Raw genomic sequence first — 17,210 nt, 5'->3', positions numbered from 1 at the left:
AGACAGTCTTTATACATCCTCTGTGCACACAATACAGTATACAGCCCCTTACTGCTTTGGCTCCCACGTTAAGCCCTCCTAACTCCTGACAACGACCTCAGGCTTGGGCCTCTGGCTTTTACAGTACACACATGCACTCTCTGGCTTCTCCGTTGCATGCCTGGACTTTTCGGGAGGATGGAGCCCAGAACCATGGTCAGGTGTCTATTAATAGACCAGTCAGTGAGCTGTGCTTCACAAAATCAGGACCCGGGACTGGGGATTTCATCCCACCCGGATCGCTAAGAAATTCCCAGGCTGCAGGTCCCAAAGTGGACTTTTCTAAACAATGAGGACATTGATAAGCCAGTTTCCTCCCAATTAACATGCCTGGTAGAGAATCCTGCATCATCACCCTGGTGGGGTACCACACTGCCACAATACCCACTACTGCAACTGCCAGAAAAATTCACATTTTCAGAAATGTAGGCAGTACTCCATTACTCCTGGAAGCTGTCACGGAACCATGAACCAGACGTACAACAACAGATAAGTGAAAATAAGAAGGCTTTATTGAAAATCAAGCTGTAAAGCAAAAGTCCAAACGGATGGCGAAACCGAGGCAGAGTCCTTGCGAAGCCAGAGGTCAGGAACCAGGAGGGTAGTCAGACGAAGCCGGAATCAGGAACCAGCAGGGTAGTCAGACGAAGCCAGGAACAGGAACCAGCAGGGTAGTCAGACGAAGCCAGGATCAGGAACCAGCAGGGTAGTCAGACGAAGCCAGGATCAGGAACCAGCAGCAGCAGCAGTCTTAGAAGCATGTGAACACAGGAGGACCAAGCAAGGAACTGAAGTCACAGACCTCCTATATATATGAGCTAGGCATCCAGCTCCTCCCAGTGGGAAGGAGGAGCCGCAGGGTGGGAGGCTACAAGAAACCCAGAAACCAAGATGGCCGCCAGCACATGTCAAACGAAGGAGAACAGCAAGAAGGTAAGACCATGACAGTACCTCCCCCTCAAGGGCCCCTCCTCCGCGGAGTAAAGAACGGTTTCTGAGGGAAGCGTGCGTGGAAGGCTCGGAGCAAGGCAGGAGCATGGACATCTGCGGAGGGAACCCAGGAACGCTCCTCTGGACCATAACCACGCCAATGAACCAAAAACTGCACCCGACCGCGGACCAGGCGTGAGTCCAGGATATTGCTCACCTCATACTCCTCACGATTGCCCACTTGGACCGGACGAGGCCGAGGAACCGAGGAAGTGAAACGATTACACACCAGTGGCTTCAACAGGGAGACATGAAACACGTTGGAGATCCGCATGCCAGGAGGAAGCGCAAGGGCATAGGCTACCGGGTTTACCCTGCGAAGCACTCGGAAGGGACCAACAAAGCGAGGCGCCAGCTTGGGAGTGGGCACTCGAAGGTTGAGGTTGCGGGTGGACAACCATACACGGTCTCCGACCTGGTAGGAAGGAGCAGGCGCTCGTCTGCGATCAGCCTGGAGTCTCTGGCGCTGCGCAGAGACCTCAAGGGACTTCTGGATCTGTACCCAAGAAGCACGTAGGACGGAAAGGTGATCCTCCACAGCCGGAATATCCTGGGGAGAGAATACCTTCGGTAACACGGCAGGTTGGAACCCATAATTGGCCATGAAGGGAGACGTCCCAGAGGAAGAGTTCACCGCCGTGTTCCTGGCAAACTCAGTCCAAGGCAGGAGGTCAACCCAATTGTCTTGGTGATCGGAGACATAGCAACGAAGGAATTGCTCCAAGGCCTGATTGGATCGTTCTGCGGCCCCATTGGACTGAGGGTGGTAGGCCGAGGAGAAGGAGAGATGAATCCCCAACTGGGAGCAAAAGGCGCGCCAGAACCTGGACACAAACTGACTCCCCCGATCCGACACAATCTCCTTGGGCAAACCGTGCAACCGGAAGACCTCCCTGGCAAAAATCGTGGCCAACTCCTGTGCAGAGGGTAACTTCTTGAGAGGAACACAGTGGCACATTTTGGAAAATCAATCCACAATCATGAGAATGACCGTATGGCCTCGGGATGCAGGGAGGTCCACAATGAAATCCATCCCCAGGTGTGACCATGGGCGCTCCCCGGTGGCTATGGGTTGCAGAAGGCCCAACGGAAGGTGCCGAGGGGACTTACTCTGGGCACAAACGGAGCATGCCGCTACATATGCGGCGGTGTCGGAACGTAGGGAAGGCCACCAGAACAGACGTGAAACAGCCCAGGACAGCTGATTCTTTCCAGGATGCCCCGCGGTCTTGGAGTTATGGTAGGTTCGCAACAACCGAGTGCGCAACTCCTCAGGCACAAAACATCTGCCGTTGGGTCTCCCAGAGGGAGCACCAGATTGAGCCGCCAAAATCTGCTCACCCAGGGGAGAGGTCAGGCTGGTGCGAATGGCGGCCAGGATCTGATTCGGAGGTATGACCGAAGTCGGAATCGACTCCTCCCTGGACAGGTCGGAGTACTGCCGTGATAAGGCATCCGCCCTGATGTTCTTGGAACCGGGTAGGTAGGAGACCACGTAATTAAAACGTGACAAGAACAGAGCCCATCTGGCCTGACGTGGTGTCAATCTCTTGGCCTCAGAAAGGTAGGTCAGATTCTTGTGGTCCGTCAGGATGAGGACCGGAACCACCGAACCCTCGAGCAAGTGCCTCCATTCTTTAAGGGCCTGCACGATGGCCAATAACTCCCTGTCACCAATCTGATAGTTGCACTCCGCGGAAGACAGTTTCCGGGAGTTAAACCCACAAGGAAGCAGAGGACCCTCTGGTGTTTTACGCTGAGACAGAAGGGCGCCTACTCCCGTCTCAGACGCGTCCACCTCGAGGACAAAGGGCAACCTAGGGTTGGGATGCGACAGAATCGGAGCCGACACAAAGGCGGACTTTAGAGCCTCAAAAGCTCGGATGGCCTCGAGCGGCCAGACCTGGGAATTACTGCCCTTCCTGGTCAGATCCGTGAGAGGCTTGGCTAGCATGGAAAAGTCCCTGATGAACTTCCGATAATAATTGGCGAAGCCCAAAAAGCGCTGCAGGGAGCGAAGACCACTGGGCTGGGGCCACTGTAAGACAGCCGAAACCTTCTCAGGATCCATGGAGAACCCCTCAGCGGAAATGATGTAACCTAAGAAGGTTACCTGGGATCGGTGAAATTCGCATTTCTCAAGCTTACCGAACAGCTTGTTCTCTCGTAACCGTTGCAACACTCGTCTGACATCCAGAATGTGGGTCTCCATGGATTCAGAATATACCAAGATGTCATCCAAATAGACCACCACACACTGCTGCAACAGGTCACGGAAAACATTGTTAATGAATTCCTGAAAGACTGCGGGCGCATTGCACAACCCAAAGGGCATAACCAAGGATTCATAATGACCGGTCCTGGTGTTAAACGCGGTCTTCCACTCATCGCCCGCCTTGATCCTTACGAGGTTATATGCCGCCCTCAGGTCGAGTTTGGTAAAGACCGTGGCCCCTTTAAGGCGATCGAACAGCTCGGAAATCAAGGGTATCGGGTAAGCGTTCTTGATCGTGATGCGATTGAGACCCCTGTAATCGATGCAAGGCCTCAACTCACCGCCCTTCTTTTTCACAAAGAAAAATCCAGCCCCTGCCGGGGACGAGGATTTGCGAATGTGTCCACGTGAAAGCGCCTCCTTCACGTACTCCTCCATGGCCTCATTCTCCGCTACCGACAGTGGATAGACCTTGCCACGAGGAGGAACGGCACCAGGTTGTAATTCGATGGCACAATCGTATGGGCGGTGCGGAGGTAGGGCAACCGCGCGCACCTTATCGAATACATCCCGGTACTCCTCGTATTCAGGAGGCAACAGAGAGTCTGAGGAAGTACACAGCAACTTGACAGGCCCATGGATGCAACTAGCCCCACACTGCGGTGACCACGAGAGGATCTCGGCCGATCTCCAATCGAAAGTCGGATTATGCTTCTGGAGCCAGGGGTACCCCAAGACCACCGAGTAGTGTGGAGACGAAATAACCTGGAAGCAGACCGACTCTCTGTGAACGGCACCAATGGCTATCCCCACTGGAAGGGTCTCATGAGTCACGTGTGGCGGCAGAAGGGGTCTGCCGTCTATCGCCTCAAGAGCCAGTGGAGAACCTCGGGCCTGCAGAGGAATGGAATTGGCGGCAGCGAACACACTATCAATGAACAAACCACCAGCACCAGAGTCCACCAACGCCTGGGTCGTCACTGAGCCCCCGACCCAGGAGAGGACAACAGTGATCGGTGGTTTGTCAACACGGGAAACCGGGGACGAGGAGACTCCACCCAAGATCTGCCCCCGACAGGATCTCAGGTGCTAGCGTTTCCCGGACGGTTCGGACATGCCAACCGAAAATGCCCACCGAGACCACAGTACATGCATCGACCCTCGCGTCTTCGGAGTACCCTCTCCCCCTCGGACAGGCGAGCAAAGCCCAGCTGCATGGGTTCACCCCCAGCCAAGTCATCCCCAGGAGGCGTGGGAGGAGAGGGAGGCACGGGTGGGACAGCAAAGGTAGGCGCCAATCTGTTAGGAGGCCTCCGCAGACTCTCCTTAAAGGAAGGTCTCTCCCTGAGTCTGGTGTCAATCAAAATCAAGAAAGAAATAAGAGACTCGAGCTCCACTGGTAGGTCCTTAGCTGCAACCTCATCCTTCAAGGCATCCGAGAGACCATGAGAGAAAGCAGCAACCAGAGCCTCATTATTCCAGCCCACCTCTGCTGCCAGGGTACGAAACTCAATGGCGTATTCAGCTACGGATCGTGAACCCTGTCTGATGGACATAAGGAGCTTCGCAGCAGAGGCAGCACGAGCCGGCACATCGAATACCCTCCGAAGAGAAGCAACAAAACCGGAAAACTCGGCAACCACCGGATTGTTGTTCTCCCATAAAGGGCTGGCCCAGGCCAAGGCCTTGTCCGAGAGCAGCGAAATTAAGAAGCCCACCTTTGATCTCTCAGTAGGAAAGGCATGTGGCAGCAACTCGAAATAAATGCCCACCTGGTTAAGGAAACCTCGGCACTGAGTTGGCTCTCCCCCAAAGCGCTGTGGAAGGGGGGCAGAACCGGTCATACCCCGAAACACCGCAGGCGCAACAACAGGTGTCGGGGTAGACTCTGGCGCAACAACCGGAGCGGCAGTAGGAGCGGGCCCAGGAGCGACAACCGACCCATCGGCAACGGGAGCGGAAATGAGCCGTGCGTTCAAGCAGGGTTTGCAACGCCACGGCGAACCGACCCAACAGGTGATCCTGCTGATCAAGTCTGGCAACCAGCGTGGGTAGCGAGGATGGCCCTGTACCGTCAGAATTCATGGCTTGGTCCTAATGTCACGGAACCATGAACCAGACGTACAACAACAGATAAGTGAAAATAAGAAGGCTTTATTGAAAATCAAGCTGTAAAGCAAAAGTCCAAACGGATGGCGAAACCGAGGCAGAGTCCTTGCGAAGCCAGAGGTCAGGAACCAGGAGGGTAGTCAGACGAAGCCGGAATCAGGAACCAGCAGGGTAGTCAGACGAAGCCAGGAACAGGAACCAGCAGGGTAGTCAGACGAAGCCAGGATCAGGAACCAGCAGGGTAGTCAGACGAAGCCAGGATCAGGAACCAGCAGCAGCAGCAGTCTTAGAAGCATGTGAACACAGGAGGACCAAGCAAGGAACTGAAGCCACAGACCTCCTATATATATAAGCAAGGCATCCAGCTCCTCCCAGTGGGAAGGAGGAGCCGCAGGGTGGGAGGCTACAAGAAACCCAGAAACCAAGATGGCCGCCAGCACATGTCAAACGAAGGAGAACGGCAAGAAGGTAAGACCATGACAGTAGCCCACAGTGGGCTCAACAGAAAGCTGAATCTTTACCTTTTCCACTGGTCTGCTCTGGAGGACCTCTCAGCAAAACACTTCCTTTTGAAGACTAGTAGCACCATTACTATGGTTTTGCAGTTATTTCCCAGATACTTATTAAATTAAAATTTGCTGAAAGCTTTGAAGGTACACTGCCCAAATTACGGAACATAAAAATGCAGTGCTAATGAAGTGTATCCTTTACCCTGTTCAGCTGTGTCACAGGAGTGGATAATGTGAAGGAATGGATACCTGTGCTTCATAAAAGGATGGGCTCACAGCAGCTAGATTGTCAGTGTGTGTTGAAGCTGTTAGGGAGTGCTAAAAGCTACGTTACAATTACCAGCAGTATTGTCAGCCTTCCATGTGAGCTGTTCAGTTGCCTATCAGTTCTTTCAGGTACACACCTAACAGCTATTTGAAGGAGCTTGCACGGCATGCTGGCAACACCACTGCTAATTTCAGGTCAGTGCCCTAACATTGTCAGCGTGCAACAGAAGGTGCTGTTACTGGCAGGATCTCCTGGTAAGAAATGCTTCAATGGAGCCTCCATGTGATCCTGCGCACTCCTTACAGCTGTCAAAACTTTGTGGTAGTAAGTGCTAACGTGAAAAAACAGATAGTACAAAGTGGAATAGTAAAGCATCACCACCAGCACACCAAATAAGGCAAAAAAAAAACCCAAGAAAACTTATATTATGACTTTGCAGAGCCCAAGAGGACCCCTTCATCAAGCAAGTAGAACTTACTGACTCACTAATGAGCTTGTGACAATAAATGTCCCTTAATTTGTTTTGCTGGTGATGCCTTGCTAATAAACTTTGAAACAGATTCACAAAAAAATTTTTTCTCAAGAAAACTGTATACTGTACAGTGAAGTACAATGCTAAACACACCGACAAATAGATTTACGGTTTACATACACTTTAACTAAGTTGTAATCCTCATCTTGACTATTAAACATCTTAACGTTACTGAAATGAGAAAGTAACAGTCAGAGCAATGGAATAAAAAAAATCATCATCCAAACCGAAAATAAAGGCAAAGTTGTAATCCCCAATTTTTAGGATAATTTTCCCATCATGAAGTAGTATCTGTAATACTGCAATTATGTGTTTCCTTTGCTTGCTGATATAACACATTCCTAAAGCTAAGTAACACCCTGGTAACTAATGTTATGCCTTCTGTAATCACGTCTATGACTGTTTCTTGGAACAGATAATGATACACTATCTTACATCAGTCGTATCTTCAGCAATCCTTCTCTGGACCTGACTCCTGAATTCAACCCAAAGATCAAAGACTACTATGTAGAACTGCCATTTGATGTAGTGACAGTGGAAATTGGAGCAGAGCCTGCACACTGCAAAAGCCAAGTGCACCTGGATGACAGGGATGGACCAAGGTAGGATATCAAACGTGGCGTGCAAAGAAACACAATTAAAATGTTTTCCTTGCTCATGAAATGGCCTCAAAGGTTTTAAATTAAAAGTCAATGTCTACACTTTTTGAGGAAAAAACTATCCATCTAGGTCAATTATATATATTAAATGGATATTAGATATCATCATTGCATTCGCCTACAGCAGGAAAGGTTAAGAGCCCCTGCTAGATTTGTTTCTACTGCTGCCCAAGTGCCAATTGGGCTGACTTCCCCAACAAATCTTGTCGTGACAGTGGGGTCCAAGGATGAGGTCACAGAGAGAAATAAAAACCCAGCAAATTTATTTTTACACTAATAATAAATAAATGGTGACTAGTGTTAGGCTTTAACTTCCACAGACTGCAGAATTGGATCTTCTGTTTGCTCTCCTGACACAAGCAGGGAATTTCACTTCTGGACAGAGTAAAGAATACCTTGACTGCCATCACTGGATTTTTTAAAATTCTATTTAAAAAAAAAAAAACGTATTTAACAAAAAACTTTTTTTTTTTTTTTTTTTTTTTTAAACCCCTGTTGAATTGTTCACTTTCTACCCCTGTACTGCAGCTTATTTTAATATTATTTAAAATTCATTTTCACTTGTAAATGCCCTAAAATACAATTTTATGTTTCTCTCATTCAAGTGCTTTATGCTGGCAAAGCTGAGTAAGGGAAACACCCCTCAGCACAAATTTCCCCACACAGAATTGTAATGTAGTGCTAATCGCTTACTATTACTATGATTATTTTGTTTCACAAATATTAAAAAAAATACATCTGCCTATTATATAAAGTGAAATTATTTTTGCTCCCCTGTGCCCATATTAAGTAATGGACAGATATTGCAGACATTTACATGCTGTTTAAAGAATAAGTTCACCTTTAAAAAAAATAATAAATGCACATCTTTTTGCAGGTAAAAAAATTTGCATTTAATATTTTTTTTATTAGGAGCCTGCAAAGCATTGCACCCGCGATCAGCAGATCTCGATTGCAATTCAGGACTTCTGCAAACTGTCTGTGTAAGCTGTCTGCTCATACCTTGCATTAGCAGGCAGTTACACTCTGACTGGAAGCATCCGTGAGCTACCTAGAACTCTCAAAGGCTGTTGGTACTTGTAATTCTCCCATTCACAGAACTCTGTGAATGAATGATGCAGCCGGGTGAACAAAGCTTTTATTTTTTTCAAAATTGTGACAGTGAGATGGGGGAAAAGATCCCCAGCATGCTATCACTACAGGCAGTGGATCAGGGAGACGCTGCAGCATGTTATATGTACCCTATAAAAATGTAGGAGTAGCTTATTCCCTTTTTTTGTGATTGGTTATTATTTTTTTTTTTTTTGCTTTTATTTTTTATGACACAAACAGTAATTTAGGATGAAGTAGCTGTATTGCGAAAGATACTGTGCTTTGTCCTTGTTTTTCAATCAAAATACATTTTCTTATGCATGCAAAATACCATGATACTAACATCTGAGTTTTTGCATATATAAAAGAAGGTCCTTAAAGTTATCCCTAATTTAATGTGCTTGGTGTTTACATTTTAAAAATATATGCAAAAACTCAGATGTTAGTATCATGGTATTTTGCATGCATAAGAAAATGTATTTTGATTGAAAAACAAGGACAAAGCACAGTATCTTTCGCAATACAGCTACTTCATCCTAAATTACTGTTTGTGTCATAAAAAATAAAAGCAAAAAAAAAAAAAATAATAACCAATCACAAAAAAAGGGAATAAGCTACTCTTACATTTTAAAAGGATCCTGATTGCTATAGGAGTTGTAGGGTAGTTATCAGTAAGACCATTTATTCTAGAAAGATCCCAGACGGTGACCCAGAGTATATTTGTCCTCCAAGTTGAGATAATCCGGAACATAGTGAGCCTATACAGGCAGAGGAATATAACAGATTTTGTTAACTATACAGTTATTTATGTTCATTTCTCTAAAGTATATTTGAACACACAGGTTGTTGTAAAAATGTTGTGAAACACTATATATTTCCTTTAAGTGATCAACAATTATGAAACAAGGTTAGTTAATATGCACAGAATATTTGTTTCTTGAAGTAGCACATATTGTGAACATAAAATAACATTCAGGAACAAACTTGCTGTTGAATGGTAAAACGCAAGACCGACCTTTCTGGCCAGAGGCTTGGAATGGACGAAATGGATGTATTGTACATGAGGGGAACAAAGAGGAACATGATTTGAACAAATTAAGATTACTCAAATAGATCACCATTTAATTTATTATTCATAAACCCCAGTCCAAAATATCAGGACAGGTGTGTTTTAACACATATGTCAGGACCTGGATCACCTGCTGGTGGCACTGTGGTTCCCTGTGTGAAGGTTTGCAATTTCAGTGTCCACCAGCAGGTGACTCCAAGCAGCCAGCAGATCCCAGTAATCAGTTTCCACCTGATGCTGGCTGCTGGGAGGGTATTTAGGTCCTTTCCTATTAGTGCCTCTCACTCTAGTATTTTGCTTTGCTGCCAGATTCTGCTAGCCATTATCCTGTTACTGATCCTGCCCTGTATGATGTACCCTGTATCCTGCTGTCCTATACCTGCTCTCCCTTGTTCCTGATTCCAGTTTTCATTCCCCCTTATGATCTACTCCCTGCACCTCCCGTTTTCCATGCTCTTCTGTGTTCCCTATTTTGTATACATTGTATATAGTTAATTTTTGGGTAAGCTTCTATTTGTTAGTTATTAGTCAGGTATTCATTTGCTAAGTTTTTGGCTCATTTATATTTTAATGTTTGCTGCTTGCTAGTGTTTGGATGGATTTTGTTTCACTATAAATAAATCTCACTTAAAGCATACACAATCTAGTTCCAGTTTCCTTAGTGTAGTCTGGCCATCCCTGCTGCTGATTCCTGACATCATAATATATCTGCTCTTATTCCAAGAGTCCATATTTTTCATACCTAACCTGGGCCTGTTCCCAGTGCTGTTTTTGAAAAGGATTACGCATATTGTGCTGAATTTGCTACTCATGATATTGCCCATGGGCCCTACATTAACCCAATTTACAACCATAACTGCAATGACACTGACACATCACCAGAAGGTATTTAAAAAAGTATTTTTACTGATGTTTGTCAATGAATGGCATGTTCCCTTCATTGGGACATAGATTCTAGTAGTCAGCTTAGCACTACCTTTGGAGAGAGTTATCAGTAATAATAGATTACTTCAGAAAGTATGGAATTTTGAATGGTTTATTCTTATACACCTTTACAGATGTAATCCTTTTCTCCAATATACTTCTTGATTATGGTCTTATATAGGTTAATCAACAACAGATATGCCTGATTGGTTCAGAGCTGTAGCATATACCTTTTAAAGCTCTTATAATAATAGCATTGTGCATATGTGGTTTTGAGGCGTATGGGAGACAATTTGGGTGGCAGGTTTCCCCTTTTCAATAATAATTGAGAGAATTTGACATTTTGATATTTTAATTATGTTCTTTGCTTTGTTCTGATATCTGTATTATTACATCATACTTATTTAGTACATAATTCCAATTTAGTATTTTTACTCAGATACTGTTATTATTTTTCTGTACATGTGTTTTGCTAAACTCAATAAAAAACGCACTAAAAATATACAAACAGAGAATGCAGATTATGAGTAGAAACATTGGTAATATATCAGAAAATAAAAAAATAATGGTAATCAAAGTTTCCTTCAATATATAACATTACAAAGAAAGGAACATTGGTTTAATGTAGTGTGGAAATACAAAATAATATTTTGGAAAAAAACAAAAAACAAAAGAATAAACCAAAAGGTTGAGTATAAAATGTTAAAGAGCAAAGTAAAGGCAAATATTTAATAATTTTATGAAAACACAAGAATGGTAAATTAAATATGCAAATGAAAAAATAACAAAACAGACTCCAAAAGAAAACAGTTGGGAAACTGTGCAAAGATATGTATGTGATAAAGAAGAAAAGAAAAGTGCTCATCTGAGAATCTAAGTTTGTAGAGACAGAAGAGAAAAATTTCCAGGAAATTAAGAGAAAATATTAGAATGTGTGCTGAGAACTTAAAAAATCTATTAAAAATTTGTAGCATGCAATAAATGATCGGAAATGAAGAAGCCCCATTTTATGGCGTAAACATAAAATAGGAAGCATCATCTTTTGAAAAGGTAGAAACCATTCACAAGCAATTTAAAAAAGAAGAAAGTCAAAAGATGAAAAAGGTAGGGACAATTTTATGGAACTATATACATGACCTAAGAAATTAGCTATGGCAAAGGAACAGATGCCATAGCGATTGATTTGAAAATAATTTGCCATATACTAAAGAAAGGAGACAAAACAATATGTCGGAGTTATTGTGGTATACGTCACATCTAAAGTAATGACGAGAATTTTAGCAATGCAATTAGAACCTTATGTTGAAGTGATACTGGAAGACTATCAATGTGGTTTTCAGAAAAATAGGTCAACCACAGATCCCGTTAGTCATAGTTCTGGAAAATGTGGTTAATATAATGTCAACCAACACCACCTGTCTATTAATTACAAGCAGGCATATGATAGTGTGAGAAGGGAAGTATTATTTAAACAATCACTGAATTTTTTTTTCCTTACTAAACCGAAAGTAAAGTTTCCAGATATAAGATGTAAAGTAAAATGCAAGGAAAAAAAGCAAGAGAAATTATATACGGATATAGGACACAAAATGTGCTGCAATTGTTATGCATGTTCCATCTAAAATGTACTTTTTGTTTTTTGATAGAGTAGGGAAGGGTTAGAACCTCTTTTAATCCTGGTGACAGCAATCACTGAGGAAGTAAGCAAGGGGGAGTTAAATAGGCTTGGTATGGTTGTAGGACATATGGTAAAACCTTATAATATTTGTCATGTATAGAGAATGCAGAGCATATCAGTAGAACACAAGGCTTCTGATAGAAAAATAAGAAGAGAGAAATACAGAGCCTGCTAATGCTAATGCTGAATGTTCTAGTTTGTTTTTTTCAGTAGCATCCATACTTTTTCAATAGTAAGTTCCGACATCACATACAGGATACCACATTCAGATTAATGAAAATCAAAAAGTATATAAGCAAAAGACAAACAGCAAACTAGAATTCCGTGCGAGTTTAACAATGTCAGCCTTCTTATTGTTCAATTTTTTTATTGAGTTTACAAAAAGTCAAATAACAAGACAATCCCTATAGGAAGGGTAGTACCAGTACATGTACAAAAGTAGTTCTTATAGCGGACCTTCACTAATTTTTTCATCTTTCCATTTATTAAATCTTCTGCCCTTGTTATTTTACCTTTGGATAGTAAAATATTTTTTTTCTGCCAGTAAATACCTTATACAACCCACTTCCTCTTTCTTGTCTGGTCATTTAGACTAATGACATCATGCACAGCTCTCTCTCTCTCATTCTCATGAGAGTTTGCCAGCAAGGGAGGAGGGAATGAGTCATAGGAGAGCCAAGGACAGCTGCAGAGCTGGAGGAGGTTGGATGAGGGTGGAGATAACAGGAGACTGCAGAGATCTATGAGTATTCATCAGTGTTACGACACCCCAAAGTATGAAAGGGGTTACAGTCGTCTAGGATAATCCACTCCCGAACACCCGGACAGCTATCGACCACTCCAATCCGCCATACATGAAGCACATCAATAATTCCCCCCCAAGTACGAGACAAGGCTCTGTAGTGAGGTTCGATCAAGAGTAACTCTCTTCTCCTTTATTGCAAGAAACACAACACTTATATATACTTTGAGAATACCACATGAACAATGACTGTGTAATTACAGCCAGGTGAGCTCATTAACATACTTATCAATAGTCTCAGACCCTATTAACATACTGTCCTATTTTAGACAAAAGCACTTAGTTAATCAGTAGACATTCTTTAGGAGGGGGCTGCTGGAAACAATCCCCCCCCTCTCTCTGCAGCTAATACACATTGAATTTGCAGACATGGTGTCTCTCAACCTCTTTAAAGGAATTTGGAGCGTAGCGGCTAAAACATAGGGGAACAAAGGGGGGCTGTACGGGCTGTGGAACAGCCGAAAAAACAGACGAAAGGAGGCAGCAACAATATAATACAAAGTCAGATGGTTCTGTCACATGGCTCCCTCCTTGTGGGACACTTCGGCAGACCCGGCTTGACCCTTGCGGGTCAACGTGGGGATGACCAGGACTAGGAAGCCGGAGTGATGTCTGTTTGTCGGGACAACCCATCAGCATTGCCATTGTACTTACCGGGTCTGTAAGTGATGGTAAAGTTATACGGTTGCAGGGCTAGACTCCAGCGTAGCAACCTGCCATTGTCCCCAGAGACCCGGTTAAGCCACACCAATGGGTTGTGATCAGTCACGAGGGAGAACTCCTGCCCGTACAGATAGGGACTCAACTTTTTCAGGGCCCAGACCAGGGCCAAACACTCCTTCTCCACTGCCACATAACTCACTTCCCGGGGAAACAGCTTTCTGCTGAGATATGCGACAGGGTGCTCTCCTCCATCCTCCCAGACTTGGCTCAGCACAGGCCCCAGTCCATACATGGAAGCATCTGTGTGGATAAGAAAGCGTTTGTTAGGGACTGGGGCAGCCAAGATAGGGTCATTCACAAGAGCTTGTTTTAATGCCTGGAACGCGGCTTCACAAGCTGGAGACCACAGGACCTGCTTAGGGAGGTTCTTTTTAGTCAGGTCAGTCAGGGGTTTAGCAATAGCGCTGTAGTCAGGGACAAAACGTCGGTAGTACCCTGCTGTCCCCAAGAAGGCTAGCACCTGGGTCTTAGTGATAGGTGTGGGCCAGTTAGCCACTGCCTCTACCTTGGCTGGCTCTGGTCTCTGGCTCCCACACCCCACTCGGTGACCCAAGTACTGTATCTCTGCCATACCTAGATGGCACTTCTCTGGCTTCAATGTCAGGCCAGCGGCCCGAATCTTATCCAGCACCACCCCTACATGAACCAGGTGTTCCTCCCAGGACTCACTGAATATCACAATGTCATCCAGGTATGCGCAAGCAAATTCCTGGAAGCCATCGAGGAGTTCATCCACCATACGTTGGAAGGTAGCCGGGGCATTTTTCATTCCGAATGGCATGACCTTAAATTGGAACAGGCCAAACGGGGTGATAAATGCCGACTTGGGGATAGCATCCTCGGCCAGGGGAATCTGCCAGTAGCCTTTACACAGGTCTATGGTGGTCAGATAACGTCCCCTAGCAATACGATCAAGCAAGTCGTCTAGCCGGGGCATCGGATAGGCGTCATATGTGGTCCGCTCGTTGAGTCGCCTGTAGTCCACACAGAACCGTGTAGTTCCATCTTTCTTAGGCACTAGGACTACAGGCGAGGCCCAAGGACTATTGGGGGGCTTGATAACCCCAAGCTGGATCATCTCCTGTATTTCCTTCCGCATTCCTTCTCGGACTGCTTCCGGGATGCGGTAGGGGGGCTGTCGTAGGGGGTTCTGTCCGGGGGTCTCTACCTTATGTACAGCTAGAGTAGTGTAACCCGGTTCTTGGGAGAACGTCGCCTGTTTCTCCCACAGAAGCTGTTGAGCCTGAGCCCTTTCTGTGGGGTTTAACCGGTCCCCCAGCGGTACTAAGGCAGTAAGGTCAGTCTGGGGGTCCCTGTCTAACAAGTCTGGTAGGGGTAGATTCTCTGGGTCGTCTGCAGCAGGAGCGCATACTGCAGCGACATCCTCTGGTCTCTCCTGATACTCCTTGAGCATGTTCACATGAAAGGATCGCTGGATCCTTTCATCTGCACAGCTGGCTATGACATAGGTAGTATCACACATCTGAGCTAACACTTTATACGGTCCCTGCCAAGCTGCTTGCATCTTATCTGTCTTCACAGGCTTGAGCACTAGCACTTTCTGCCCAACCTGGAAGACTCGCTGTCGGGCACCCCGATCGTACCATCCCTTCTGTCTCCCCTGGGCCGCCTGGAGATTCTCCCTTACCATCAGAGACAGACTCTCCATGCGGTCCCGGAGTTCCAGAACATACGGCACTATGGGGGTCCCCTCCTGCTCTGTCTCTCCCTCCCAGTGTCCTCGGATGAGATCAAGAGGTCCACGGACCCTTCTCCCATAGAGTAACTCAAAAGGAGAGAACCCAGTAGATTCCTGGGGCACCTCTCTGTACGCAAACAACAGATGAAGCAGGAACCTCTCCCAGTCTCTGCAAGCGTCAGTAAAGGTCCTCAGCATTTGCTTGAGGGTGCCGTTAAAGCGCTCGCAGAGACCGTTAGTCTGTGGGTGATAAGGTGAGCTAAGTAGCGGTTTGATGCCACACACCTTCCACAGCTGCTGGGTAAGCACAGCGGTAAACTGGGTCCCCTGATCGGAGAGAATCTCCTTAGGGAACCCCACTCTAGTGAAAACCTTAACCAGGGCACCAGCAACCGTCTCTGCCTCTATATTAGACAGCGCTACTGCCTCTGGATATCGTGTGGCGTAGTCCACCAGGGTAAGAATATATTTCTTACCGGATGGGCTAGCCCTGGCCAGTGGACCCACTATGTCAATGGCTATGTGGGCAAAGGGCTCCCCAATGATAGGCATAGACATAAGCCTAGCTTTTGGGTGGTCCCCCCGCTTCCCTACCCGTTGACAAGTGTCACACGTATTACAATATACCCGCACAGCCTGATTAAGACTGGGCCAAAAGAAATTCTGCGTAATTCTATGGGCTGTGCGGCGGGACCCTAGATGTCCAGCTAACGGTACATCATGCCCAATTCGCAGAATCTCCTGACGGTACTTAGCAGGTACCACCAGTTGTCGATTCGGAGAAGGGGCCAAACTTTTCTGGGACGGTTTAGGGATCCTGTATAAACTATCCCCCACCCATAGAGATGTATAGAACTGTTCGCCGGCGAACAGTTCCCGGCGAACTTAGCATGTTCGCGTTCGCCGCTGCCGGCGAACATATGCGATGTTCGGTCCGCCCCCCATAAGACATCATTGAGGCAAACTTTGACCCTGAACTTTACAGTCAGCAGACACATTTCCAGCCAATCAGCATACCTCCCTCCCACACCCTCCCACCTCCTATAAATAAGCAAGGGCAGCATCCATCTTAGATCATTCTGAAGCAGTGTGTGTAGTGAGAGTAGGGAGAGAGCTGCTGCTGCTGCTGCTGCTGCTGCTGCTGCTGTTAAGCTAGGGACAGTTAGTCAGTGTTCCTGGTCTTGCAGTGTTCTTGGTCCACTACTGCTGTAATATCAGCACCCCAAAAAGCCCTTCTAAGGGCTGGTATTTGTGGGGTTTTTTATATATATATATATATATATATATATATATATATATACCTAGCGTCCCCAAAAGCCCTTTTAAGGGCTGGTAATTGAGTTGTTTCTTCTTATATATATATATATATCTATATCTATCTAGTGTCCCCAAAAGCCCTTTTAAGGGCTGGTAATTGAGGATTTTTTTTATTTATATATATACATATATATATATATATATATAGTGTCCCCAAAAGCCCTTTTAAGGGCTGGTAAGGTAATAGAGTTTTTTCTTTATATATATATCTATATATATCTATTGTACACTGCAGTTGCCTGCCCGCTGTGTGTGAGAGGCCACAGACCTACCACAGACTGTACTGTGTGCACACCACACTCATTTCGGGTGGCACAGGCACAGTACCTTGCATTTTAAAAAATATTTTTTTTCCTCTGTCATAATTGCAGTGAGTGCTGTGTCAGGTCCACAGAGTGCACTGTACCCACTGCAGTACACTGCCCACCACTGATATATATACGGTGGCACAGCATCTTGTTGCAATAAATTGAAAAAAAAAAAATATTTTTTATTATTACAGTTGCCTGGGCTGCCAGTTACTGTCAGGTCCACAGAGTGTACTGTGCCCACTGCAGTGCCACTGTGTGCCCACCCACCACTGAT

The 17,210-nt window shown here is 45.6% G+C and overlaps 1 protein-coding gene across 1 annotated transcript in view; it reads left to right on the top strand.

The window, feature by feature from the left end:
* Window positions 1–17,210, top strand: part of CPED1 (cadherin like and PC-esterase domain containing 1) — a 459,182-nt gene that overhangs the window by 242,802 nt on the left and 199,170 nt on the right. Inside the window, exon 14 of the mRNA XM_082256067.1 lies at window positions 7,078–7,264. Within this exon, the coding sequence (XP_082112193.1) occupies window positions 7,078–7,264 (187 nt within the window). The remainder of the gene's footprint in view (window positions 1–7,077; window positions 7,265–17,210) is intronic.

The sequence above is a fragment of the Pelophylax lessonae genome (genome assembly GCF_965119305.1).
Source record: "Pelophylax lessonae genome assembly, chromosome: 4".
NCBI lineage: Eukaryota > Metazoa > Chordata > Amphibia > Anura > Ranidae > Pelophylax > Pelophylax lessonae.
Note: the sequence above shows the minus strand (reverse complement) of the source record. Positions and strands in the feature narration are given on the sequence as shown.